Source organism: Pagrus major, chromosome 8 (genome assembly GCF_040436345.1).
Source record: "Pagrus major chromosome 8, Pma_NU_1.0".
NCBI lineage: Eukaryota > Metazoa > Chordata > Actinopteri > Spariformes > Sparidae > Pagrus > Pagrus major.
In genome coordinates, this window is record NC_133222.1 from 32,181,619 (window position 1) to 32,207,135 (window position 25,517).

General features: G+C 38.8%; 3 protein-coding genes across 4 annotated transcripts; 2 read left to right on the plus strand and 1 right to left on the minus strand.

The window, feature by feature from the left end:
• Positions 1–863: 863 nt before the first annotated feature.
• LOC141001501 (probable polypeptide N-acetylgalactosaminyltransferase 8) lies at positions 864–10,740 on the plus strand. The gene is made up of 11 exons (XM_073472593.1): positions 864–1,041; positions 3,513–3,855; positions 4,099–4,265; positions 6,062–6,248; positions 7,295–7,492; positions 7,658–7,772; positions 9,472–9,657; positions 9,807–9,944; positions 10,107–10,199; positions 10,318–10,488; positions 10,621–10,740. The coding sequence occupies exons 1-11, from the start codon at positions 864–866 to the stop codon at positions 10,738–10,740; spliced, it is 1,896 nt and encodes a 631-aa protein (XP_073328694.1).
• A 3,063-nt stretch (positions 10,741–13,803) lies between these two features.
• Positions 13,804–17,141, plus strand: ribc2 (RIB43A domain with coiled-coils 2). Its single transcript, XM_073471226.1, has 7 exons — positions 13,804–13,920; positions 15,031–15,112; positions 15,334–15,654; positions 15,742–15,890; positions 16,549–16,704; positions 16,807–16,973; positions 17,072–17,141. Exons 1-7 carry the CDS (start codon positions 13,804–13,806, stop codon positions 17,139–17,141), a joined length of 1,062 nt encoding a protein of 353 aa, XP_073327327.1.
• ada2a (adenosine deaminase 2a) lies at positions 16,994–23,765 on the minus strand. 2 transcript variants are annotated; one of them, XM_073471224.1, is made up of 10 exons: positions 23,472–23,765; positions 22,748–23,071; positions 21,125–21,341; positions 19,893–20,106; positions 19,677–19,804; positions 19,463–19,553; positions 19,253–19,361; positions 18,431–18,588; positions 18,113–18,315; positions 16,994–17,993 (listed from the first exon to the last, which is right to left on the minus strand). In XM_073471224.1, exons 2-10 carry the CDS (start codon positions 23,049–23,051, stop codon positions 17,903–17,905), a joined length of 1,515 nt encoding a protein of 504 aa, XP_073327325.1. In that variant the 5' UTR covers positions 23,052–23,071; positions 23,472–23,765; the 3' UTR covers positions 16,994–17,902. The 2 variants fall into 2 exon arrangements, with proteins under 2 accessions (XP_073327325.1, XP_073327326.1); XM_073471225.1 differs by lacking the exons at positions 21,125–21,341; positions 22,748–23,071; positions 23,472–23,765 and adding an exon at positions 20,196–20,240.
• Between the last annotated feature and the right edge of the window lie 1,752 nt (positions 23,766–25,517).

Below are 25,517 nucleotides of genomic sequence, written 5' to 3' on the forward strand. Positions count from 1 at the left end.
CTGTAACATATTACTTTAAAATGAAGCTAACTAGTAATATGTAATATACTGTATTTTGAAAGTAACTTGCCCAACACTGGTTGTGAGTGATTTCAGACACAACCTTACTACAACCCTACAGTTTTTAATGAGGGAGAAGGTGCGGGCGTCATTTCAAGGATTTTCAATGAGGTCATTTAGTTTTTTAATCTATTCATCATTTTTTCTGCATGCGTCTGACGAATATTTATGTATGCCTTACTAAATGTGTGGAGGGAATCTTTAAATATCAGCATGGCACTGACATTGTGAGTGTGTTGTCTTGCTCCATCATGTCAAAGCACCGCCTCTTAACAACCCATAACATTTGCATGCACTTACCATGCAGAAACGGCAAGTGCCAGCCATTACAGTCACTACTGTTGAAATATAACAAAAGTGGAGAAAGAAATGTTGCTGCTCTGACTGACTGTCATTAGAGAGGACGTAAAACCTTACCTTTACTTTCTTGTTGTCACAATTTTTTAAAAGTTATTCTTCATAGGAAAAGACCGTGTGAATTTCTTGTAAAAATTAGCTTCTTACAGTGGGCAGCGGGACTTTCTCACAGTTGAGGGGTACTACGCACCTAACATGGCGACGTCACGAAGCCCGCTAATTAGCAGCGGCTGCCCTAATATGGGCAGGCAGCAGAAGGACAGTAGCTGTCAGCCTCTCGCTTTTAAATGAAGGAGCGTCACAGCTCCATCACAACTATCAACATGTTTCTTGTGCCTGCTGTCTGGTTGAACCAGTCGGTCGAGTGGAATAAACTCAGCGGGTGCGGGTGTCCTGGGAGGTTTTATTCACTTGCTGGGTCTCAGTCAAGTTGGTGTGTTATCAGCATGAGAGCGGCGTCATTAAAGCGGCCAGTCCTCATATTGGTGGGGATTGGGCTCGTCCTCTTTGTGAGCATCTCTCTAATGAAAAGACCTGAGGGCACAGCGGTGGCCAACAAAGAGATGGACACACCACGTCTGAGCAGGAGCCTCTCTGACCTGGAGGCCAGCATTGGCAATCTCTGTGAGTTGAGGCTATCATTCATCTTTCTCCTGTAGAGGATGTAAAAGTTGCTGTTTTTTGTGTTCATGAAGTTTAATTCATTCCTCACTACAAAGGAAGATGAGAAAATGGAAAGAAATTTTTCCTGGTTAGACTAACACAGCTTTATGAAATCCCTGATATGTTATCTACCCAGAAGAGTATGCCACACCTATTAGTGTTGTTTGTACCTAAACAAAAAACATCATCTTGACAAATCAACTCACTTTATGCATGTCAAGCTCAAAAATGGACAAGGACAGAAAACTGAATAAGAACATATTATTCATGTTAATGTAATTAATTCATGTCAACATTTTAAAAAGTTCACATTTTTTCATGAATATCTAAATATAGAAAAGGATTGTGTATCTCTTCAGATTTAGTAGATCTATTGTGTTAATATAATTTAAAAACATAGCCTGTTGCACTCTTTTACTGACCCCGCTGTGCCATCGTATTCTGGAATACATGTCATGTAGTATAAATAGCTCATGGATATTTTCATATTTTAGTTGACTGATGACTATCACACCTTTCACTTGGAGAGGATCAGGTGTGGCAATGATAGAGTGAGAGAAAGAGAGAACTATTTATGCAACTTCAGGAAGTCCTCCATTTGGGGAACTATGCCATCACACATTTTCATATTTGTCATATTTGATAAAACTACATTTAAAAAACAAAAAGGGACAAAAACACATGTTCAAACCTTTGAAGCATATTCTGTTGCTTGAATATATTACAAATGTAATACAACAACAATCAGAAAAATTGTATTATAAATTATGTGATCTTTATCCTTAATTATAATTATAATTCTGATGATAATTCTTATAAGGTCACTGACCTTGACATGCAAGCAGGGCGGGATTTGGCACAGCTAAGTGAATCTCAGATCCAAAAATGTATTTGAACATAAACAACGTTAGCTGTACTTTTCCTTTAAATACATGACTAACCAATTGCATATAAACACCTTAAAATAAATAGTTAAGTTATAATATAAACTGTACCTAAATAAAGTAATAAGCATGATAACAATCATGTGCCATTTCAGTCTTTTGTAGTGGAATTTATCCATTTAATCTGGCACTGCATCGAGTAACCCCAGTAAAGTTGATTTCAGTGAATTGACATTGACAAGTCCTGTTGACTACATTTTGTTAGAACAGGAAATAAACACACTGGTGCGTAGGTTTCCCTGATTGCCTGAAGTCCCCCTCAGTTCACTCCACCACTAGTGTCTTAAAGGTTTTATATGCTGCCAAGTAAAGAAAATATCAGTATGTGTGTCACCAACTTATTAGACAAAGCTCCTTGATGTGTTGTTGTAATATTAGATAAATGGCTTCCAGTGGAACTTTAGTTTTTTTGAGGTTTGCTGTGTATTAGTAATAGATGAGATCAAATTTCAACAGATGTGCAACATTTATGAGTTACGAAATATAATATTCATATGAAACTATAATCTTTTATATTTATTGTGTTATGCATGTTATTGATGTCTTTATCTGATGGCTTGTAAGCTGCTGTAAGACTTAGACTTAGAATCTATTATTCCAAGGGGAAATTCCTTTTCACAGCACCGTACCCGTCAGACAGACAGTAATACCAAAAAAAGGTTCATACAGCAACACACAGTAAAAACAAAACAACCAAACAAAAAACACAATAGAAAACATTAAAATCCACACTCGGGCATGTTCTGCGAGGCCTGTTGTTTAGGGCAGCTATGGCTGAGGGGACCATGCTTTTTCCAAAGCAAGCCCTTCTGCACCTCAGTGAACCAGACCTCTGCCCTGAGTGCAGGTGGAGGTTGACTGGATGTGTGATATCCTGTTCTGTTGAGGTTGCAATGGCTATATTGTTCAGCTCTGTAAGGTTGAGTGTGGGGACACCAATTATCCTGGCAGCTGTGTTGGTTTAGTCTAGTTTTGATCAGTTGCATGTTGAAGAAGCAGGTGAAACAGTGTAGTGGATAGACTGGATGAATCATCTGATTTCCCCTTGGAATCAGGAAAATGTTATCTTATCTCCCTAAACCAGGTTCTAAAAATTATGTGGTGCTGTGTAAAACATAAAGAAAACAGAACTCAATCATTTGCAGATCATTTTCAATCTATATCCAATTGAAACAAGTACAACAACAAGATATTCAATGTTCAAACCATTAAACCTTATTGTTTATGTAAGTATACACTCATTATGAATTTAAAGCCTGAAATATGCAAAGTGAGAAGAACCACAGCATCCCAACTCTTTTTGAATCAGGGCTGCAGTATCTATCCAGAGAATGTTTCATCTCAAGGAAAAAGGTTCTATTTCAATTTAGAAAACAATTTCTTGACTATTATTTTTTTTCCTCAAGTCTAGTTTTCCTGCAAAAGTTATCTTGCCTCTGGCTCATTTTGCTCTCTCCCTGTCATTCTTGATCTCTCACATTTGTCCAGACAATGTAATCAAAACTTTTGAGAAAAAGCAAGATACCATGCAGAAAATGCTGGAAGTGGAAAGAGAGGAACACAGAAAAGCTGCAGAACAGCCACCAGCCAAAAAGGAACCAGAGCAGAAAGAAAAACCTAAAGCAGAGATCCAGGACCAAAAGGAGGCGCCCAAAGAGAAAAAGTCCAATAAAGTGTTCCCCAGCTCTCCCCTGTTCAAGGACTGGGGGGAGAATCTGTCTGAGGAAGAACAAAGAGAGGCAGAGGGTTTGTTTCAGAAGTATGGATACAATGTTTTTCTGAGCGATCGCCTTCCTCTTGATCGAGTTCTTCCAGATACCAGAGATCCAAGGTACGATTTTCATGGTCTTTGCATGTGATGTCAGACTTGTCATTCTACTTCATACAAAGAGAGCAATTAAAGAAACTATTTCTTATGGACACCACCCAGTTCATTGTTTGCCAAGTATATCCATCATCTTTCTGGTTCACATGGTTTGTCTTTTCATAAAGCATTCACACAGCAGACTGGTGTTAAAGACTAAAGACTGGTGGTTATTTTTCCTCAATAATTATTTTGCTTCTGAATGAAAAGGTGCTTGAAAAAAAGTTACCCGAAGGACCTGCCAAGTGTCGGAGTGGTGTTGATCTACCTGGACGAGGCCCTGTCTATCATCAAAAGAGCCCTACGCAGCATCATCGACCGCACCCCTAAAAACCTGCTGAAGGAGATAATAATGGTGGATGACAACAGCTCAAATGGTTGGTTGGTTTCCAAAGGATCAGATTGTGCAAACCCAAGACTATTCAAACATGCTGAAAGACAGGTGGAGCTGATAAACGTGTTTCTTTGTCTAGATGCCACTCTTGCTCACAATCCCATGTTTGGTTTAATAAAACATTGTAAACACACCCGTACATTCACCTCACAGTGGCATTTTAAAGGTGATTAGCTATGATAGTTATATTTCATGTTGACGTTGCATGAGACGCACATATTCGTCTCCTGTTCACTTCCATTCTGTGCAAGCAGAAGGGCAAATGAAACATTTACATCTGCTGTTGAAACAAATTAGCCTCTTTGCTTCGAATGGAGTTCAACAGTGGTTCTCAGTCATACTTATACTAAGTGCTGTATCATAGCCAACTGGACTTGTTTCAGTTTCTTGTAGACGTTTCACCTCTCATCCAAGAGGCTTCAGTTATAACTAACTGGAGGGGAGTTGCAGGCTTTTAAACTCTGTGTGGGAATGTCCTTACAGAGTCGTTAACATTCATACTCAACGTCTTTTCCTACAAAATAACATATCACCAAAGTAACTGCTTACTTCTGCCAGCTGTAGCTGCCGTTAGCTAGTTAGCTCCATTAGCTCCATTAGCTGTGCAGTTAGTATTTTTGACTGAATGCTCAGGGACCAGGGGATTGTAGTCTTTAAATCAAATCAAATCAGTTTTATTTATACAGCCTAAAATCACAATCACATTGCCTCAGTGGGCTTTACAATCTGTACAGTGAACAACACCCTCAGTCCTTATTCCACCAGCAAAGGAGCTTTAGATTGGGATGGGCCAGTGCAAGCTGGTTAGCATGCTAATCGCAGTAGATATCTCTGTAACACTATACATAGATATCATAGCATGAAATGATATTTCTTTCAAGTCTGTTGATCATTTTCTTACATTTTTGAATGTTTTCATCTTAAATTCGTCCATATTTCCCCTTTAAAGCAGTTGTTTGAATTTTGGTGAATATGTTTATTCACTTTCTTGCCAGGAGTTAGGATGAGAAGATTGATAGCATTCTCATATTTGTATGGTAAAGATGAAGCTATAGCCAGCAGCAGGTTAGCTTAATTTAGCTTTAAGACAGTTAACAAGGAAGCAGGCAGCCTGGCTACATCAAAAAACAGAATCTACTTACAAGCACCTCTAAATCTTACTAATTAACGTTTTATATCTTGTTTGTTTAGTCTGTACAGAAACTGAAGCGTAATAACAATTTCATTATTGGTTTACAGGAGTTTGTGTGCTGGCCTATTTCTTTGACAGGCAATGCAACTTCTTTAAATCTGCGGTTGTTGCCTGCTTGCCAGGATATAAAGTGTTTTTCAGTGTGCCTTTAGAGGTGCAAGGAGGTGGATTTTGTGCCAGGCTGGTTGTTTCTTCTTGTTTCTGGTCTTCATGCTAAGCTAAGCATGCTTAGCAGGTGCTGGCAGTATGTTTACCCCACAGACATGAGAGTGGTATCTTTCTTCTCATTTAACTCCCAGCAGGAAAGGGAATAAGCATATATCAACAAAAAGTTGAGTTTTGTTCATCCTAACTCGGAGACATGGGTGAATGAAATGTTAATCAGTTCATTATCACTAACTACGATTTCAAATCTGACACATTGACAACATACTGGACTGTGAGGCATGTATATGATCAGAACTGTCCCTCAACATGCTTTGTGTGCTTGGCATTCTGGGTAACCAGTGTAGAAACTGGTAGCCTTTCTGTCGAGCCTTTTCTCCCCTTATATCAAAATATATGCCCACATTCTTTTTTCAATTCAGAGGACCTGAAGGGGGACCTTGACATTTACGTGAAAATGCTTGAGCAGCAGAACCCAGATCTGCGTATCACAAGAGTGAGGCACGACGAGCAGAAAGGCCTCGCTTTCGCCAGGGCCTCTGGATGGAGGGCTGCTACTGCGGACGTGGTGGCCATCCTGGACGCACACATCGAAGTCCATGAGATGTGGTAAGAATGTGGCAAAAATAAATCATTTTATACACTGGTATTTGTACAAAATTCTCACATGTTTGTGTTTAGTATTTTAAATTAAAGTTATTTTTTTAAATTTAATTTTATGTAGAAATTCACTTAAAGGAGACATATTATCTCCACTTTCAGGTTCATGATTTTATTTTGGCCCACTGCTAGAATAGATTTCAGTTTTCTCATACTTTCGAGTGCCCACCACTACCTCCAAAGTTATTAAAGTGTTTAGAATAAGGACCCTGAGGCTAAATTTTACAGAGGGAACCCACGATAGCATGAGGGTGAAATGAGTCTGGTCATGCCAGTGATAGCTTGCATCACACTGTAGCTTTTTTAAAACCAGAATAGTTTTGCTTAGAGTAATTGTTTTTTCCAGGAACGTCTTTTTTACACAGGTAAACACTTTCGTAACTTAACAGTACAACCACAGTCTGTTCCAAGAGGAACCACAGTCTGATCTTCTAGCCTCTGAGCTACTCCACTGGGGCAATCAGGGCTTAAGGGTGTTGCACAAGAGCTTTGCAGTTGCGGTAATGAGGGAAGGGCGAGTGCTGCTCAGACTGGCAAACTTCTAGTCACAGAGGCATTTATGAAAATAACAACTGAGTGCAGTAGTGTGGTAATTGGATGGGTGGGTTTAGGATGACTCATATAGCTGAAAACATCACCTGTCTGGTGCATACCCTGGTAGACTGTGTATAGGGAAATAAAAACAGAATGGAATGTTTTGCAAATCATTATTCAAATGAATTCAGTACATAGACAAAATATTTAATGTTCTGATCTGAACTTCACTGTTTTTGTAAATACACTAAAATATTAAGTTGATGACTGCATCACACAAAGTGAGAAGAACCACAACATACCAACTTTTTTGGAATCGGGGTTGTACAGTAATCTCTCAGGACAATGACACTTTGTGAATGACACATAACAAAAAACCCTACTGTCTGTCTGGGGTTTTAAATTAAGGAAGTTTATTGCAGTGGTGTGTGAACAGCCTCTCCTCTCTTCCCCTCATGCAGGGCCGAACCTATGCTGACACAGATCAAAGCTGACCGAACGACGGTGGTTTCTCCTGTGTTTGACAGAATCAACTTTGATGACCTCAAGGTTATTGAATACCTTCCAGCAGCACACGCCTTCGACTGGGCTTTATGGTGCATGTATGAGGGGTTTACGCCCGAGTATTACAAACTCAACGACGGCTCGTTGCCTGGAAAGTAAGTGAAATCTACATGCGTCAAATAAATATAACGGCCTGGTTTTATTAATTGTATCTTGGATCAGGTATTTCTAATAATTTAACAGCTTCACTTGTATGGCAATGCTGTTGTACAGTGTGTTTTCAATGAGACAGTAATACCAGTTCTCCTCCATCACCTCAGGAGTCCATCTGTCATGGGAATCCTCGTCGCTGAAAGGAAGTTTCTTGGAGAAATTGGACTCCTCGATGAAGGAATGAAAGTTTACGGCGGAGAAAATGTTGAGCTGGGAATTCGTGTGAGTTGACTTCACCATCCAACATCAAATCCTAAAGCTGATAACAGTATGACAGGCCAAAGAATGAAGAGTACAGATCCTGGTTTCAGTACAATCCTGTTGTCAGGCCAGGACAAAATGAGGACTCAGAAGCAGAGGATAAAGTTATCAAGCTCACTTTATTGAAGGCAATTTCTTCTTTCAAAGAGAGATTAAATAAACAGGCTATGAAATACTGGCTATCAGTAAATATCCTGACTATAATGACAGAAGTCAAAATGAATATCCCAAAGAGGGAAAAACACATCAAGGAAGGGGAACACTAAAATAGAAACAAACAAAACAGAATACTAGACTAAGAAATAAACACTCTCACAAGGAGAAAAACAAGAACTAGATAAATAACCGAAAACGCTCCCGAAGGAGGAAAACCAAATCTAATCAAAAGGGATCAAAGAAAAAGGCTCACCTCAACAGGGGCTCTACAATATCTAAAACTCTCTAAACAAAATTCACTCCTCAAGCGGGAGGCAAAACAGTAATATCAGAACACAAAATAAAACACTAAACTTAGAAATTATGAATAACAAAAAATCACTCTTTTAAAGAGGAAAATAACAACAACTTACGTGGCAAGATAATACTTTCGATGATAATTGCGGACTATGACGATGGAACAAAGGCTTAGGTGCACGGACAAACGAAACACTTCGGCACAAGACAAAGGGAAGACGCCGACTAAATACACATGAGGGAAATGGGGAACAGGTGGAAACGATCAGGGATCAGGTGAGACAATCAGACCGGTGACACATGAGGAAGGGCAAGTGACCTGAAACGAGAGGAGAGTTAGATTTCAAAATAAAACAGGAAGTAACGAGACAAAAAACCCAAGACGAGACAAACCTCACCGCGGTGTGACACCTGTCACATTTTTAAAACATTTTTTTTTTACAGTTTTTAAACCATTTAAACCACAAATATGTTTCTTATATCTTAAATAACTTATTTAAACCTTGCGTTGAACTAACAAAAGGAATCCCTGAATAGATTTGTACTTTATTTCTAGCCAGACACTTGGCAGCGCCTCTGCTCACACAGCTGAGCCCCATTTGCCCTGATGGAGGTCACAGTTGAAACCCTAAGTACAGCTTCAAGCCTGGACCTGTTCTTGCATTTATTAAAGTTCATAGTTGAGAACAATTTCTTACACAGATATGTGCTTCCAAAAAGGCCCATTACCCGACTCAAGACTTTGGACAGCTCTGGGACGGATAGAGGGAGTTCCCCCTTCAGTGAATGGCTTTCGCACTTTGGCGATTAATTCACTCACCACATAACTTGCTTCAACTGCAGCATCAGTGTCCTTCTTCGCTGTATGGAAAAGATCTGCTGAGACGATAGTGCTCTATGTAGCTGCGTCACTCGTTTTTTCCTCTCGTCTCTCTGGTACTTCTCATATTGTTCTCAGTGTTTAGTCGAGTAATGACACTTGAAAGAGACACCTTGGTTTCACAGCCAAACAAGTACAACTGAGAAGACTGATGTGTTTTTTGAGCACTATTTCATGTAAACCTATTCTAGTAGTAACTAGTAGTAGTAATTTTAACCTGAGCATAATATGTGTCCTTTCAATGTGTATATGATTGGGCAGGACTGCCCCCAGATAGTCGACACACAGTATAAAGTTTGGGTTGTTTATATTTTTTTGCTCAAATAGGTGTGGACGTGTGGAGGCAGTGTTGAAATAGTTCCGTGCTCCAAGATTGCCCACATCGAGAGGTACCACAAGCCCTACATGCCTGACCTGGGCCCTGCCATGAAGAGAAACGCCCTGAGGGTAGCAGAAGTCTGGATGGATGAATACAAACACAACGTCAACTTAGCCTGGAACTTGCCATTTGAGGTACTTAAAATGTAGTCAATAAGAACAAGAATAATTTATAGTTATTTAGTTATGAGTGCATTTTAACACTGTCAAGGCTCCTGAAGTTCTTTAGATTTCCTCAGTTACAATATCACAAACAAATCATGCCATGTTCTTTGCCTCTGCAGAATCATGGAATTGACATTGGGGATGTCTCCGAGAGGAAAAAACTCAGAGAGAGGTTGAACTGTAAACCTTTCAAATGGTACCTGGAAAATGTGTATCCCAAGTTAGATCCCTGGGACAACCTACTTGGCTATGGAGGAGTAAGTTTAGTTTTCTCTAGTGCGTTGTAAGTGTGGTACTGCAGGGTGTGTGCTACATATTGCCACACTAAACTGTGTGTTGTGATTATTGACTCCCACCTGCCACAGTGGTTGAGCAAGTTTCAATGGATTTGACAAAATAATTAACTTCCCACTTTACAGATGAAGAATCTTGATGCTGACATGTGTCTAGACCAAGGCCCAGTGCCAGGTCACACACCCATCGCCTTCCATTGCTACTTCTATGGACCTCAGGTAAGTAACTAAATGTGGTTGCCAAGTTTAATGATTATAGTCTCTGGAAAGTTAATCAAAATATAGTTTTCCCTGTTGTGCCCAAACTACTTGCTGAACATTTTCTTTTATATTTCAGCACACTTTTTACCGTGCGAATGGTGAGCTGTACATCGGCGGCATCAAGTCCCACAAATACAATGACAACCGCTGCATAACTGACATCGGCAATAAAGAAACCGAGCCTGGTCTTTACAACTGCAAAGAGGCTATGCAGAAAGGAATGGGGATTTACTGGGACTTCACTCAGGTACAACGATACACTGAACTTAGAGGGTGGATGAGTTTAGGGTGACTCGTATAGCTGAAAACATCACCTGTCTGAATATTGTATGATGACAGAATGAACCAGCACTCTTGACAACTTTTTGTCTTTCCCCAGGGCAAAGAACTGAAGAACAAAGAGACAAAAAGATGCCTGGAGATAAAAGACAAAAAACTTATAGTACAGGAATGCTCTGGCCAAAGATGGGAAATCCAAAACGTAATCAAGGCTTTTTAAAGTGTTTTTGTGTGTGGAGCCAACAAGAAGTGCACTTCTCTGCTCATAGGTCAGTAGATACTAACACCTGAGTGTGTGAAATGCGGTGACTCCTATAATTATTTAAGTCTACTCTATTTAGGATGGAAAAAGTGAGTGATTGATTTTAAAAATTTTATGTGAAATTTACTGATTTTGGATACAACATGTTATGGATCAACATTACAGCTGCAAGTATTTCTTATTTGTACTATTTATTAATCTGCCTTTTTGGATCAGCTGCATAATCACTTTTAATTTAACTCTTAAGGCAACTTCATCTTCTAACAATTTGGGAATAACACTCAGATCACTGGATTTTATTAAAAACAACACTAAAAACAAGAGTCTGCTTTTCTTACATCATTTAATGAATCCAGGCTCTAATCTGTTATATTTCAGATGTTTATCCAGGAAATTTTGGGGTGACTTTGTTACCTTTGGACTCAAACTCACTCCTGTTTCCTGGATGGAATTGATGAGAATTACTCTCAATATGCTAGCTGTTCCTCTAGATGTCTATACTGGCACTGTGTGGGACCACACTGACACACAGCATCTTACTTCAGGCTGGGTATGAAGGACATACCCACCATTATGCAACTTATTGCATAAATGCAAGTTGATACTTATTCCACCCATAATTCTTTCCACTTAAAGACACCAATTATATTCAATCCATTCATAAAAGATAATGCATGTTAGACTAGATTTTCTTCATGTTAAATCCTGGGGCATAGCAAAAGTTACAAGTTTAAGCTTTACTATTTAATGATGCGATATGTAAGAATTAGCCACCTGTCAAATTCATACCCAAAACAAATAGAGGGCAGCATATCACTAGAGTAACTGCTAATTGCTGTTAGCTGTAGCTGCTTGATGATTGGTCATTGATTTTTAAGCATTTTCAACTAAAATTCTTACATATTGCCCCTTTAAATAAAGTTTGGCTATACAGAATTATCCCCATTGCAGCAGTGGTCTTAAAACAATAAATTCTATCAGTAAGATGTATTGCTATGACTGTTTTGGAGCAAATGAAATAGTTCTGTAACAGTTGCCCAACTATGCAAATGTTGCTACTTTTGGAAGTAATACTATGCAATACTTTGTTGCTGTTAGATGAAAATCAGGTTTGAAAATATACATTTGTTTTTGTAATCTACTTGTACATTAGTATGCCCTATCATCTGTTACAGAAGTAACCTTCAAGCAGAGACAGACAGTAAGGCAAATCATAAGGTGAAGGAAACATAGGCCTTAATGAAGTGAAGGCCAATGAAGGTATAAAAACAGTAAATTGAGAAAACAATGAGAGAGTTGATAGATTTAGGAAGATAAGATCAGTGTGCATTTCTGACATTCAGCAGGAATATGGCCTTCTACAACGACTCTTCAGTGGGTGACGGGGTTCCTGACGGTTTAAAGCTACTGTACTATTTAATCAAATGATCAAAAACGTGTTGTTTTGTGTCGAAGAGTCAGCTTGTTCAAAGGCACGTTAACTTATTTGTTTAACAGCACTATCTATTTGCATTTGAAAATAACTATGTTCTTTGTCTTAAGTTTTGTTATATAAATTACAGCGACACATCTAATGACTGATCGGCCAGTCCTGTGCAATCTTTGGACATATACAAAAAACATACACAGTTGTACTTACAAAATTGCATTGATGTATCTATAAAAAAGGTCATATATTGTCTTTTGTCTTGGATCTTAAGTTTGAGAATCTTTACTTTTTTAACAGTTATTGATGGGTGGTTGTTCAGTGTTCTGGTATCGATGGCTAACACATTTTTCTGCTTGTGTAGAAATACCTTTTGAGGGACTGTGAAGTTTTTAAGTGTGTGTGCTGTGTAATATTTTATTATTATCAGTGTATAAAGGATCTTGGTGTTTTGTAAAAACACCAAGACTTGTTGAACAATACAATATAAGAACCATTCACCTTAGTCTCTTCTGGAGAGCTTGGACATCTCCAGTGTCAGGAAAGGAGACAGCCATATTTGGGAATTGATTTATGTATTTACAGAGCATGTGGGTTTGGAGTTAGCATAGTGCTCATGTCTTTTTCTTAGCAGAATGGGTCAAGGAAGTTTACTTTTATTGTGCTGAAACAAAGGCCTATGTTATATTTCTATCGAACACTGTTTTTATAACCCTTTGAAATAAACTTGTCAAACTGGTTGATGTTTGAATTTGTCTTGTGTAGCATCTCTAAAAGTTGTGTAATCAAAATAAACAACATGCATTCCACAGAGGAAGGGTGTTGGAAGAAGTTCTGTGTTCAGTATTCTAAAGAAAAAGCTGGCTTTGACAAGTCAACACTTCCACGACAATGCACTGACAGATGTGTGTACCATGTACGCCAGCTCATTCTTGAGCAAATCTCTTTTCCTTTGCATTTGCGCTGATGTAACTTGTGCATGCTGTTTGGAAAGGTATAATGTGGCTCTCTTGGCAGATCCAGGAGACGTGTCAGCAGGTTAAAATAAACTGCCCTTAAAAATACTTAATTGTGCTGTAAAACTAAGCTGTAAACTGCATGGTGTTAAAGAGCAAGTAATGCATGTGATCACCTTTTGTTAGAGGGACATAAAGAAACCCACACCATTTTTTCCAACAGCTTTAAGGAACCCTGATGCCTAATTATGACATTTCTGAATTGCATCATGGTCCCAATTCTCTATAAACAAATCTAAGGCTTAAATGTTGTAATACAAAAATTATTTAGTTTTTATTATTATATTGCAATAAATTCATATTCCAGTGATACAAATGTTTATCATGTGTATTTATGTAATTTTCTGATTTTTTTTTTAGTTACTCCATCTGATTAGACTCATGCTCAGCTTTAAGGTGGCCGTTCGTTTGCTGGTGCCGGAAACACCCGACATCTTACGAACGCTCACGAACTCTGGTTTCTTAGCAACCAGTGTGTTTGAAACGCAGTTAACTAGCAAAGTTTGCTGTGTCTTATACAGGACAGGTGTCCGTTTCGAGGTTAAACCCGCAGACTTAATTATCTATTCCAAGTCAAAAATGCTAAACGTTGAATTACTCTCGGACCACAAAGCGAGAGCGAGTCTGCAGAGGCGTCGCAACACAGAGAGTGAGAGACGAGAGAGGATTTTTAACGACAAAGTCAGGACGATGGGGGTAAGCTATGCTAAGTGTAGCAGAGGAATGCTAACCACAGTCAATGCACTAACACAACACTGTACTGGTAAGGTCCTGTGTTTAACATGTTGATTGAGATAAGTATATAATGTAAGATATAATGAATTAACGTGTACTTAAAGTATTACGTTTAAAAGTAAGCTACTCAGTGCAGAAAAATAGCTCCTGTGACACATATATTATATCATTAGATTAGTATTACTCATACATAAACAGGTGTTGCTGGTTGATTTGAATCCTATCTTTTTACTTTTTGTAGACTAGACTTTTTGTAGATAGTTTTCGATCAATTGATCGATTGTTCGGTTTATACAAATTCTGAAAATAGTTCGAAATGGCCAAAGTGACTACTTCACAGTGCTTGTTTTTTCCAACCAATAGAACAAAGCAATAAAATAATCCAAACCATGACTGAATAAACAAGCTGGTCCCAGAGGAAAATAAGGTCCCCAGAACACTGTTTGAAGCTAGAAAGGTGGCAGGGTCCGCCACATATAAATAAGGTAAAACAGTATGAAATTGTGTTGCCCTTTAAGGTCAGCTTGTTTATTCAGTCATGGAAACAAAGACAGTTTGTTTATTTAGTTTGTTTAGGCATAAAAAAATCAGTCAATGAAGATCTTTCTGTTCTGATTAAAATTTCTTCCACAAAACTACATCGTGCACCTTTTAAAATGATCAAAATAATGAAAAGGAAAGCAGTAAATCCTCACATTTGAGAAGCTGGAGTCATAAAATATTTTTGCATAAAAAATGGCTGAAATGATTTTTGCAAAAATTGCTAATTAATTTTCTGTAAATCGACTAATCATTTCAGCTGTACCTATACTGTCGGGTAGTTTAATATATAATAAAACCTCATATTTTATAAGCTCTCCATAAGTTCTGTATGCAAAAATCTTAATGTGTACTAGTAACTGAGGTTATCAAAGAAAAGTACAATATATCCTTAGACAATTTAGTGGAGTAGAAGTTGAAAGTGGCCTCAAAAAGAGGCTCAAAGTAAAAGTACCTCAAATTTGTACTTTAAAGTACAGTACTAGAGTGAATTTACTCTCCGTGCTGTCACTACTGTGGTCTGTTTTATAGGTTGACAAGGAAGCACTCGACATGCAGATGAAAGAGAAGAAGAAACAACAGGAGGCTGCAAGAGAGGAACAAAATGCTCATGGTGAGTTGGCTGAATGTGGTTTCCTCACTCATATGACCTCACTTCAATGGTTTTGTCAGTGAGTCTCATGTGTTATTGGAGGATAATTTATTATCTAAAAATATCTTCACACTTATCAAAAGAGGTAACATGAATAATCCTGTCCCCACAGAAAATGATTCATTCAATTTCTAATGAAGTGCATTGTGTTGCCTGTGTTTGGGAATGTGTTCTCCATACAGATGCTGATATGCTCCACAATAGCAAAGTAGCTTCCCTCCTCCATAGAAGACAAGTGAAGGAGAAGCGTGCGATGGAAAAGGACATCGTCAACTTCCGGCATCAGTACCAGCAGCCTTGGAGCCAGCGAGAATATGACCTGAACGACCCAGACCGCTGTAGAAAACCAGAGCTAGCTAATGTACAGATGATGCCCCCAGGCCTGGTGGGAGAGGACCCCAACAGTAAAGACAGACAGCAGAGACAGAGGGAGCAGCTCAGAGAGTGGCTCATCCAGCAGCAGAGTGAGCGAGCAGCAGAAAGGCATCGTCAAAAGCTTGAAGGTAGATCACACACAGGACACACATGCCAAGTTCACACACACATACAAAACACAAGCTTACCTCACATCTTCTGTACAACTTCCTCAGAGCAGTGCTATGACCGAAGCAGAGTGGAAATGGACATCAAAGCTCTGCAGCTTCAGAGCTTTGAGATGGGGAGAAAGAAAGCAGCAGCTATCGCCACTAAAGAGTACAATCTTGCCAAGGTAAGTCATTCTGATATTTCCGAAATGAAGGTGCTCGAAAACATGAATGTTTAACTCCTAATTAAAGAAAACCCTGAAAGCAACAGAGTGTAAAAGGTCCCATATTATGCTTATTCTCAGGTTCTGATTTTTTAATGTTCATGTTCAAAAAACACATTATTTTCTTCATACTGTCAGTTGCTGCAGAACCTGTACTCACCCTCTGAATGCTTTGTTTTAGTGCCTCTCTTTAAGGCCCCTTCCCTGAAAAAAGCCTAGTCTGGCTGAATGTGACTGTATAGTTGTGACATCACACACTTACAGAAGTCCTAACTGCTTGTTTTTAAGTTTCTGAAGCTTCTAAAAAGGGGCTGTGCACATTTCTCCGTGGATTGAGTGTTTTCTAACCATAAGCTTGGAAACACACCCTATTTGGCAGTCTTAAACACATCGAACACACTTGACTTAATATATGAAGAGCATAGTTAGTTGTGACCTGGGTTACATCAGCCTTTGATGAGAAGTGATTATGATTATGCACGTTTTTTTATTGTGTTTATACATCTTGTGGCATTGTATTGTTTTTTTAGTTAAGACTGAGCAACTTTTATATCATTGATATACTTGCTTTAAAAGTTATTTGATTAGATTTAGACACTTAAATTGAGCTTTTTTTTTGGCTGTGTCTGGATGGGCAAAGATTGAAGAGAAGGGACGGCAAGGACAGCTGCAAGGTGTAGATGATGAACCCACCCTGAGCATGATGGGAGCACCTGGTCTTTGTCCCAGTGGTGACAAGAGAGCCACTCAGGAGAACCTGCAGCAGATCATCCAGTTCCAGAAATACCAAATAGAGGAGAAAAAGGTCAAACAAAGGACACTCAAAATACATGCTTGTGATAATTAAAAGAACAGTGCATGTGAAGCAGTTTGTTGATCAATGTCTGTGCTACATGTGCATCTGTAGAAGATGGAAGTGGACAAAAAGCAGAAAGAGGAGCAACTTGATCGTTTCCGCGTGGACTCTGCTCGTACAGCTCTGTTAATAGAGAGACAGCAGGCAAGACTGAACAAGCAGCTGAGACGACACCTGGACAGCACCAACGTCCAACTGGCCCAAATACAGAAAGACCAGTCAGTTGCCTTAGGAAAGCTGAATTTGTTTTCTCAGTTTATTTGGGCAGATAACAAACCATCATCTCAATTTGTTTCTTAACTTGTGTCATTTTTAGGAAACCAGACATTGAAAGAGGACACATCGACAACAGCTTCTTCTCCAAATTCAACACCTGCAGCAGATGATGGAGGACAGACCGGCTCATCACAGCGACTGATAACGGTGCTACATATGAACGACACTAAATAAACTGAACCACACTAAATAATCAGAGGTTCATTTTATTATGTCAAATTTAAGTTTGGCAGTTCACAACATTTAAATCTGTCTGGATGATACTGACAGTTGTTCATATAAATCTTTGCTAATGCTAAGGCAGATATGAGAGATTTGTTTTGCTTCTTAATGAGGTTTTTTTTCCATACATGAAATGTGAAACTATGCCCTTTTATATATCCATGACAGTTAAAAATCTAAAAATACAAGATTTAACACCAACTTCAACAAACTATCCCTTACACTCTTACAAAGCACAAGCAAGCCACAAAACCACAGCACAAATAAATAATCTGGAACTTTTACTGTCCCCAAAAACATCAGCACATCAGGCAGCCCTGAATGTTAAAGTGCGAATACATTCAAAGTCCACAATAAAACTATACATAGCAAGGTGTCTGTGATTGAAGCTATGTCATATGTGTAGTTCAAGTAATCACCCTTAATTTAATGTGACATAGCTCATGCTTGTTACACACGGTGCAGTTTATGTGCTGTATATGAGAAACAGCAGCTTTTTCACAGCAGATACAACCTGTCATATAGGAAAGACACTTTTCACATTCCCATGTGTCAATTACCTCTGCTAAAAGGCGTTCCTTTCACAAAGGAAGCATGAAGGAATTTGAAGATTTCCCTACCTTAACATTAAAAAAATGTTAGTTTCTTTCTAAAGAGCATTTTCAGAGACAAACTTATCCCATTGTCTCTTCCACAGAGCCAGGGTTTCCTCCTGTTGCTTCAGAGTCAAAGAACTATACCTGAAAGATAAGACAGGGAAAGGTCAGGTAGCAGTCTGCTAAAGCTTGTAAGAAGTCGCACACAATTCAGTTGTAATTTGTTAGTAAATTTCATTTCTGTCATCTCAGCTGATGCTCACCTAATAGAGTTTATGGCCAGCTCTTTGAGGGAGCCTAAATTGGATCTAATGCCGCCAAAGCCCACAAAAGCTTCATAGAAGTCATAAGAGAGCCCAGAGGCACCAAACATGGCAGGGTCATCAGAACTGATGACCAGTGGGTGGTTCTCTGACATGAGTGCAGCTGCTGGATGGTTTCGCAGATCTTTTACCAGCTTCATCACCTGAATGAGGACAGGAAAGGAAATATCTGTTTACAAGACACAAGAATGGAAAATGCTTGCATTTTTTTTTTCAAATAGCACCAGTAAATCATTTAAAAGATTATAGTAAGTGTACCTGGTTGGAGATTGGACACACTTCCACAGCCACCCCTTTCCTCCTGGATAGACCTTTGGCCACTGGGTGGCGAACCAGAGCAAATCCATGGCCAATACGAGACGTGTTGAACAAAAGAGCATCCAACAAGTTCTGGTCCACCTCTGTGCCCTCCAGATCTTCATGTAGTAGAGAGAGATCAAAATGCATGTTATTTTGAGATGTTTTTATTACATAAAGTGTGATGGTTCTTACATGTCTTACATTTCCTCTCCCTCAATTCTAATCTTTGTAAAGATTTAATTTCTTTGGTTTTGTAACAAAAATAATAATTGGAATAGGACACTTCAGCAGAATAGGACAAAGTGCAAAATGCTTTTAATACGGTTTGCATGTTGCCTTTTTTTTTTTTGCTTCAGGACCATAACACAATGTGAAAATATGTCCTGCTTTGTTCATTAAACTACAAAGCTGCCCATTGTAATCCTTTAAAATTACATTTCTTCTTTGAGTGTGTGGTCAATAAAAAATTTAAACCCTAACATTGATTTTTTTCCTTCCATAAGAACCCTTTCACCATAAATAAACTCAACTATCTTAATGATATAAGTGTATTGGCTCCTTTTTGTGGCCCCTTGCCAAAAAACCCTACAACCTTCCTATAGTAGCCTGTTGTTAAGAATTAGTTACACATTAACTAATGTTATTGTTGCACTTGGAATCTTCCAGTATTTTACATGCAAGGTATGAGCAACTGGACTTCTCCTTATTTTACACCTCATTTATTTTACAGCATGAACAAACTGAATGCCTTGAAGTTTTATACACAAGGGATGATCTCACCAGTCTCTCCAGCATGGAAAAAGAAAGGAAGCGTCACCCCTCTCTCTACTGGCAGTGACAAGGCATCTCTGAAGTACCACAGCGGTCTGCCACTGTCCTCGCGGCCCACCTGTACAGGTTAAGACAAAGTGAACACTTGCAGAAGTCATGCTAGTAGAGCGGACATCACTGTGGGGCACTATTCATACGATAACTGCTGTTGCCTCTCACCAGGTCAAAACCAGCCATGATGTCTGGGAAGTCTCTCTGTAGCTTCATAGCCTCCTCCACAACTCCGGTCATCACAGACATATTTACTCCCCTGAAACACAGAGTTGAAGTGTGATCAATGGACATTGATGACCTCTCATGTAGAGAGCTGATAAACAGTATGACATTCAGACTAGTAAGGGAAATCCATTGTGAGGGTATTCAGAGCAGTCACCTATGGACTGTGAAGATGATTCTTGCACCAAAGAAGTCGGGATGCTCTGCTGTGAACTGTCTGGTGACATCCTGGTAGGTTTTCAGAGTCCAGGTTTTGTCATGAGTGGTTCCGTCCAACTCGTATGTCTGAGTACCACAAAAACCAAAAAGACACACTTAATAAATGAACTGACGAGTGAATGCTCTGAACACACTCACACTGGCATTAGTGTACCTCTGGGAGTAAAGCCCGCAGTTCCAGATACATGACGTTGTCCATGTAAAACTCAGTGAGGCCTCGGTAGTAGTATTCTCTGAACACAGGAGCATATGTGACCAGACCCCACATTGCAAGGAATGCCTGTTCAAACCTGTCCCATATGACATCCTGACTGGGGTACAGCACTTCTGGATCCTGATCGGTGAAGATCGTCAGGTTGGCCATGATGCTGAGAGTGAAGACATGGTTGTGATTAGATTATCTTTGTCATTTTGGGTGCTGGCAACATTTATTTCTTCACATTTCTTTGCACAAGACCTTGAACTTTAACGGTGCATCTTGCAGTGTTGACCTCGTGCTGCACTGCTGGATCTCAGCTAAAAGCACAACCAATACAGTAATCAAATATTATGTAACAGTCTGACCTTTTGCCTGTCGTATCAAATCAAACATCCCTTATCTTCATTATCAATAGCCCGCTTAAGATTTGATGAGCTTCTTTTTGATATTCTGCCTCAAAGTCTTGCTTCAAAAATAAATAAAAGGGAGTAGTGATTCAATTTTATGCTGTATCATGTTAAAGCTCCAAATTAAGCTGACATCCTGGCAAACAACGATATTCTACGCAGAGGTAAATGTTAAACTAAAGTCTGTTTGGACTCAAGGTTTTTGATTTATTATTTTCTTTAGACACTTTGTTTTCCCTGTGACTTTCAGGTACTTGACAGTAATAGTAGAGTGTATTTATGCACTGATTTAAAGCTACTCAACTTTGGCAATGAGAATAAACAGTAATAGAGGATATCAAGGCCTCAGCTGCAGCAATAAATGATTTCTTCGTAAAGGAGGAAAATATGCCCTGGTATCTTTAACTGCTTACCTTTTGTGGATATAATGAAAAAGAGTATAGCCTGAACGATATAGATTTTTAGATTATAAAGCAGGGATAATTTGTAATCATTACATTTCCAGTTAGTTTGCCGTTTCATTTTTAGACAATAAAATGCATCACTAAACTGTAAAATATCCTGCTGCTTTTACATACCTTTGTCCAAGTGTTTGATAACAACATTTGAGGGATCATTGCCAAAAATGTGTGCATAAATAATGTCCTATATTGAGTCATCAGGATGGGATGACATCAAGTAAAATATGATGTGCTGTCTGTGTGTGTGTGTGTGTGTGTCTGTGTGTGTGTAAATAATAAAATCTTTGTCCTGTCTAAACTGTATTGAAGAGTGAGTCACCTGTTGTCTAGTTCGGTGGCGTTGACCAGCTTTGCCCTAAGGTCTTCCAGCAGGGTCCAGTCAGAGCAGTGTGGCAGAGCTTTGGGCCATTGGGAGAAGATGAATCTGATGGACTGGCTGTCAGTGAGGCACATGTAGCAGTGGGGCCGATAGGTCACGTTCTTCACCAGCCACTCCATGCTCGCCATGGAGAGGTCGTGGACATGGAGGGCTGCCCCTGAATGACACAATTATAAAGAAATGAAGAATTGGGATACTTGATACAAATCGGATTCTGTGTTTATTAAAAACTGGTAGATATTCACTAAATACAGAAATCCTAATGATTAAGGTTGCAATGATTTCGTGTTCTTAATCTCCCAATCAGTTTCTTGATTAACCAATTAAAAGTTTAGCTTATAAAATGTGGAAATAAAGTGAAAAATGTCTGTCCTAGAGTTGAACATTTCTGTTTTGTCTGAGCAACAGTCAGAAAAGTTTACAATAATGGAAATAAGATAATTAGACCCAAACCAATATGCAGTTTTTGGGGCCGATGCTGATACTGACATTAGGGATTTTATAAAATCATGATTGGTCATTGGTCATTGGATGTATTGGCTAATATACAAATTTCTTGCAATGATCCCTCAAATGTACACTTGTGACACGAATATCTAATGGAAGCAGGATAATTTACAGTTTAACAATAAACTTTATTGTCTTAAATGACATCAGTGGACTAAAACAGTAAATTTCACTCATCAATCATTATAAATCACCGTAAGCACTGTTTTTTTAAATCAAAAAGGTTTCATGTTGGCTGATAAACAACATATACCCCGACACCGATATGTCTGTGATAGATCAATCAAATGGTTACCAATTATTTTTAGGTCAATCTACTTCTTAATTATTCCACTGAATGTTTCAGCTCTAAGTATGATAAAATGTACTGACAAGTTCATTCAGAAAAGGCAAATTCTTTCATAAAATACACTTCTTTTTTTTTTTACTGATTAAAATAAGCCATCATTGCATTTTTTATTTTGAGAAGAGATCATTTTCATCAGTTTTGAGACTTCTATATATCCATGACAACTAAAATGCTGTGGCAAATGATTAAGACAAATGGTTTTTGTGGGTAATTCGAAAAGTTATCAGGAAATCACTCGAATGAAAATGCACATGTACTTTGTGCCACAGAAGTTCAATAAAAACAACATCTCATCCACTTGGATCTTCATCAGGTCAGACTGTTGAGATGGCTATATTTGGCTTTTTATTACTGTTGTTCCTTGTGTATTTTTTCATATGTACCTTACTGATTATCTAATTGTTTTGCATTTTTCTTACCCTGGACAGAGTTTGTAAGCATATTGGTTTGCATGATGAACAGATGAGGGTGTGGTTTTTCCATTTTTCAAGTCTGACCAGATGAAGATCCAAGTACGATCATGTTGTCAAAACTTTTGTGGCATGCAACAAATGTGCAGGTGTTACCCTCTTTTCAATTCAAAAACCTACCCATAATAACCTCCAGCTCACAGGCAAGCAACCAACACTATACAAAGGGCATGGCAAACGAGTAAGACGCAAGACAACTTGTTATAAACACACTTTGAGATGTGAGATTGAACGCACCTTTTGGCATCTTCTGCAGCAGGCTGAAGATGGGGCTGTTCCTGATGAGAGGCCTGGCCTTGAAGAAGTGCATGGCGGGAGGAAAGTCTGCTCTCATCATTTCCTCCTGCTTCATTTTGAAAAGCACAGCGTCCAGCCGCTTCTCGGCATCAGTCAGCACCATCTGCCCGCCTGTCTGCATGGAGGCCTCCAGCTTTATCAGGGCCTCTCTCTGCCTGGGGTCTGGGATGGACAGGCCACCAGTCAAGCAGTACAAGAGCAGACAGGCCAAGGCCGCGTGGGGGTGCTGCAGCGACACTGCCATGATCCAAAGAGTGAGTGGAGCTGGTGGTGTGACAGGAAACATAACAGGGGTTAACGCCATAATATACAAAGCTTGTGCCGGGAACCGAAAACAGTTATTTTACACCAGCTGAGGTAAAAATAAACCCTTTAACCTCCAACACCAGCTGCAGTACAGAGAAAAATGACCAGGTGTTTGCTCTTCAGCAGTCATTCCCACAATGTTTGCACATGCCTATATTAACTCTACAGAGTGAAAAGAAAAACAACAGTAACGTTAAGTAACGTTACAACTAAAAGTATTTGACTCGTTCACAAAAATAAGAGGAAAATTAACTAACAATGAATGAATTACTGTGCTAAATTAAGAGACAGAATTTTAGACTATTTGTTAGCAAGGTAAACAGACATGGCCATTAGAAAACGGGTTGAAGCTTCTTACCTTACTTTAATAACTGTGTACAGTCTAGTGAACGTAAAATACTGTATGGTAACAGCAGGTTAGTGCACAATGGCTAGCTTAGCTGCTTTCACGACAGCTCACGACGATTTGGGAAACACTCCAGCTGAGAGTTACTTTAAAAACAGTGGACCACGGCAAACACTTTCACGACGGTGTCAGCTAGAAAAACGTATATGCTTTTATTAAACAACTAACTTTATTACGACAGTGTCACGAGATAAACAACACGTGAACTAAAGATATAGTGCGTTAGTCTGAGGTCTGTACTGCAGTGGGTTGTTTTATCCCTGTTCTTACCCTGTCAGGCAAACAGTTCTACAAGCCCCACCCCCGTCCCGCTATGATTGGTTGAAACTGAACACTGCTAACCTTTTGATTGGTGGTGTGTGAAGACATGAATAATAATCTGCAAGACAGAGATTAGGGAATAAATAACCTCTAACCCGAGTGAATTCTACCTACAACCAAACTGGTTTGTTTGTGACGCTTTGCATCACAATAATGAGTTTATCAAATATAATTATTATAATTATAATAATTAAATTATAATAATGATAATACAATCATCAAAAATACACATTTTTGTAACATGGCATACGAGTTAAAGTACTTAATGCAGGAAAATATCCCCTCTGACGGTGACAGTATTTTACTGTTGTAGATGTTAGTGGAGCAAATTTTTTAGTATATGCTGTATATATGCTGTATGATAAGTATTTTAATTATGGATTAATCCACTGATTATTTTCTCCATTATTCGATTGATTTCGTTCAGTTTGTACAATTCTGAAAATAGTGAGAACAATACACCCAGAGCTAAAAGTGACACCTTCACAGTGGACTGATATCTTCAGTTATCAGAACCATGAAACGTTTATACATGAGATCACTCAAATGGTTATCACAATAGTTGCCGATTAATCTTCTGCCAAATGACTAATTGGTTAGTCAACTGACCGTTTCATCTGAACTTGTAAACACTGTTGGGAAATATAATTTATAGCAGAACATCAGATTTTCTGTTCTTTGTTTATTGTGTGCAAAAGTATTGATTTGTAAAGAAACTAGTCACTAAAATTGTCCGATGAATGTAGCCAAGTGGAGTAGAAAATAGAAAGTGGTCCAAAAAGAAAAGACTCAAGAAAAGAACCTTAAATTTGTACTTAACTACAAGTGTATCCCTTCAAATATTAAAACATGTACATTAGGTCAGTTCTCTAGTTAGTGCCGTTGACCAAGGCACTGGTTAAGATCTGGGCGCTGTTGTTGACTGCACCCTACTCCTCCGGGATTAAGATTCTTTCTAAATATTTTCAATGTTATTGGAGGAGCTGTACTGGGTTTGGTGTTGTTGTATTAAACCCATTCTAATGCATTGGAAACATACAATTATTATCAGGGACAGAAAGTCTGACACTTATTTCCATCATTGGCCATTATTTTTCCACCAAAATGTATGATTCTTACAGAAGAAAACATGACGTGAAAGCTGCACCAACGTATGTCACTCTCTACACAGAATTTTTACTATTAAGTAAAGTATTTTGTTTACTGTTCTACATGTTCTTGTTTTCCCACTTACAGAATTTAGTTATACAACCTGCTTACTTAGGCTCAATTAAAGTGCTTTAATTAGGCTAAATAGCTCATCTGCATTTTCTCCTGCCAAGTTTGTCCTCATTAAGCCTGAACAAAAGAATATATTACTTGTTAGCTTTAAGGAGCCATGCCGCTTCCTCTGACGTCACATCACATCACCGATTCCTGCAGACACGAGAAGGGTGAGACAAAGCAGCATACAATCTGTGGAGGGTGTCTGTCAAGAGGATAAGCACTAATTGAAGGCGATGGTGTGCGGCGCTCAGTTAGATTAATGCACTGTTTTGCACCGGCCCTCTTGTTTCGTCTGTTTGCATTTCATTACTTTTGCCCTTTAAGTTTTTTTAAAGGATCATAAATGCGTGCCCCATTATGACGGAGGGCATGGCCTTGTTTTATGTCTGTTCATTCACAGCATTGTTGAAA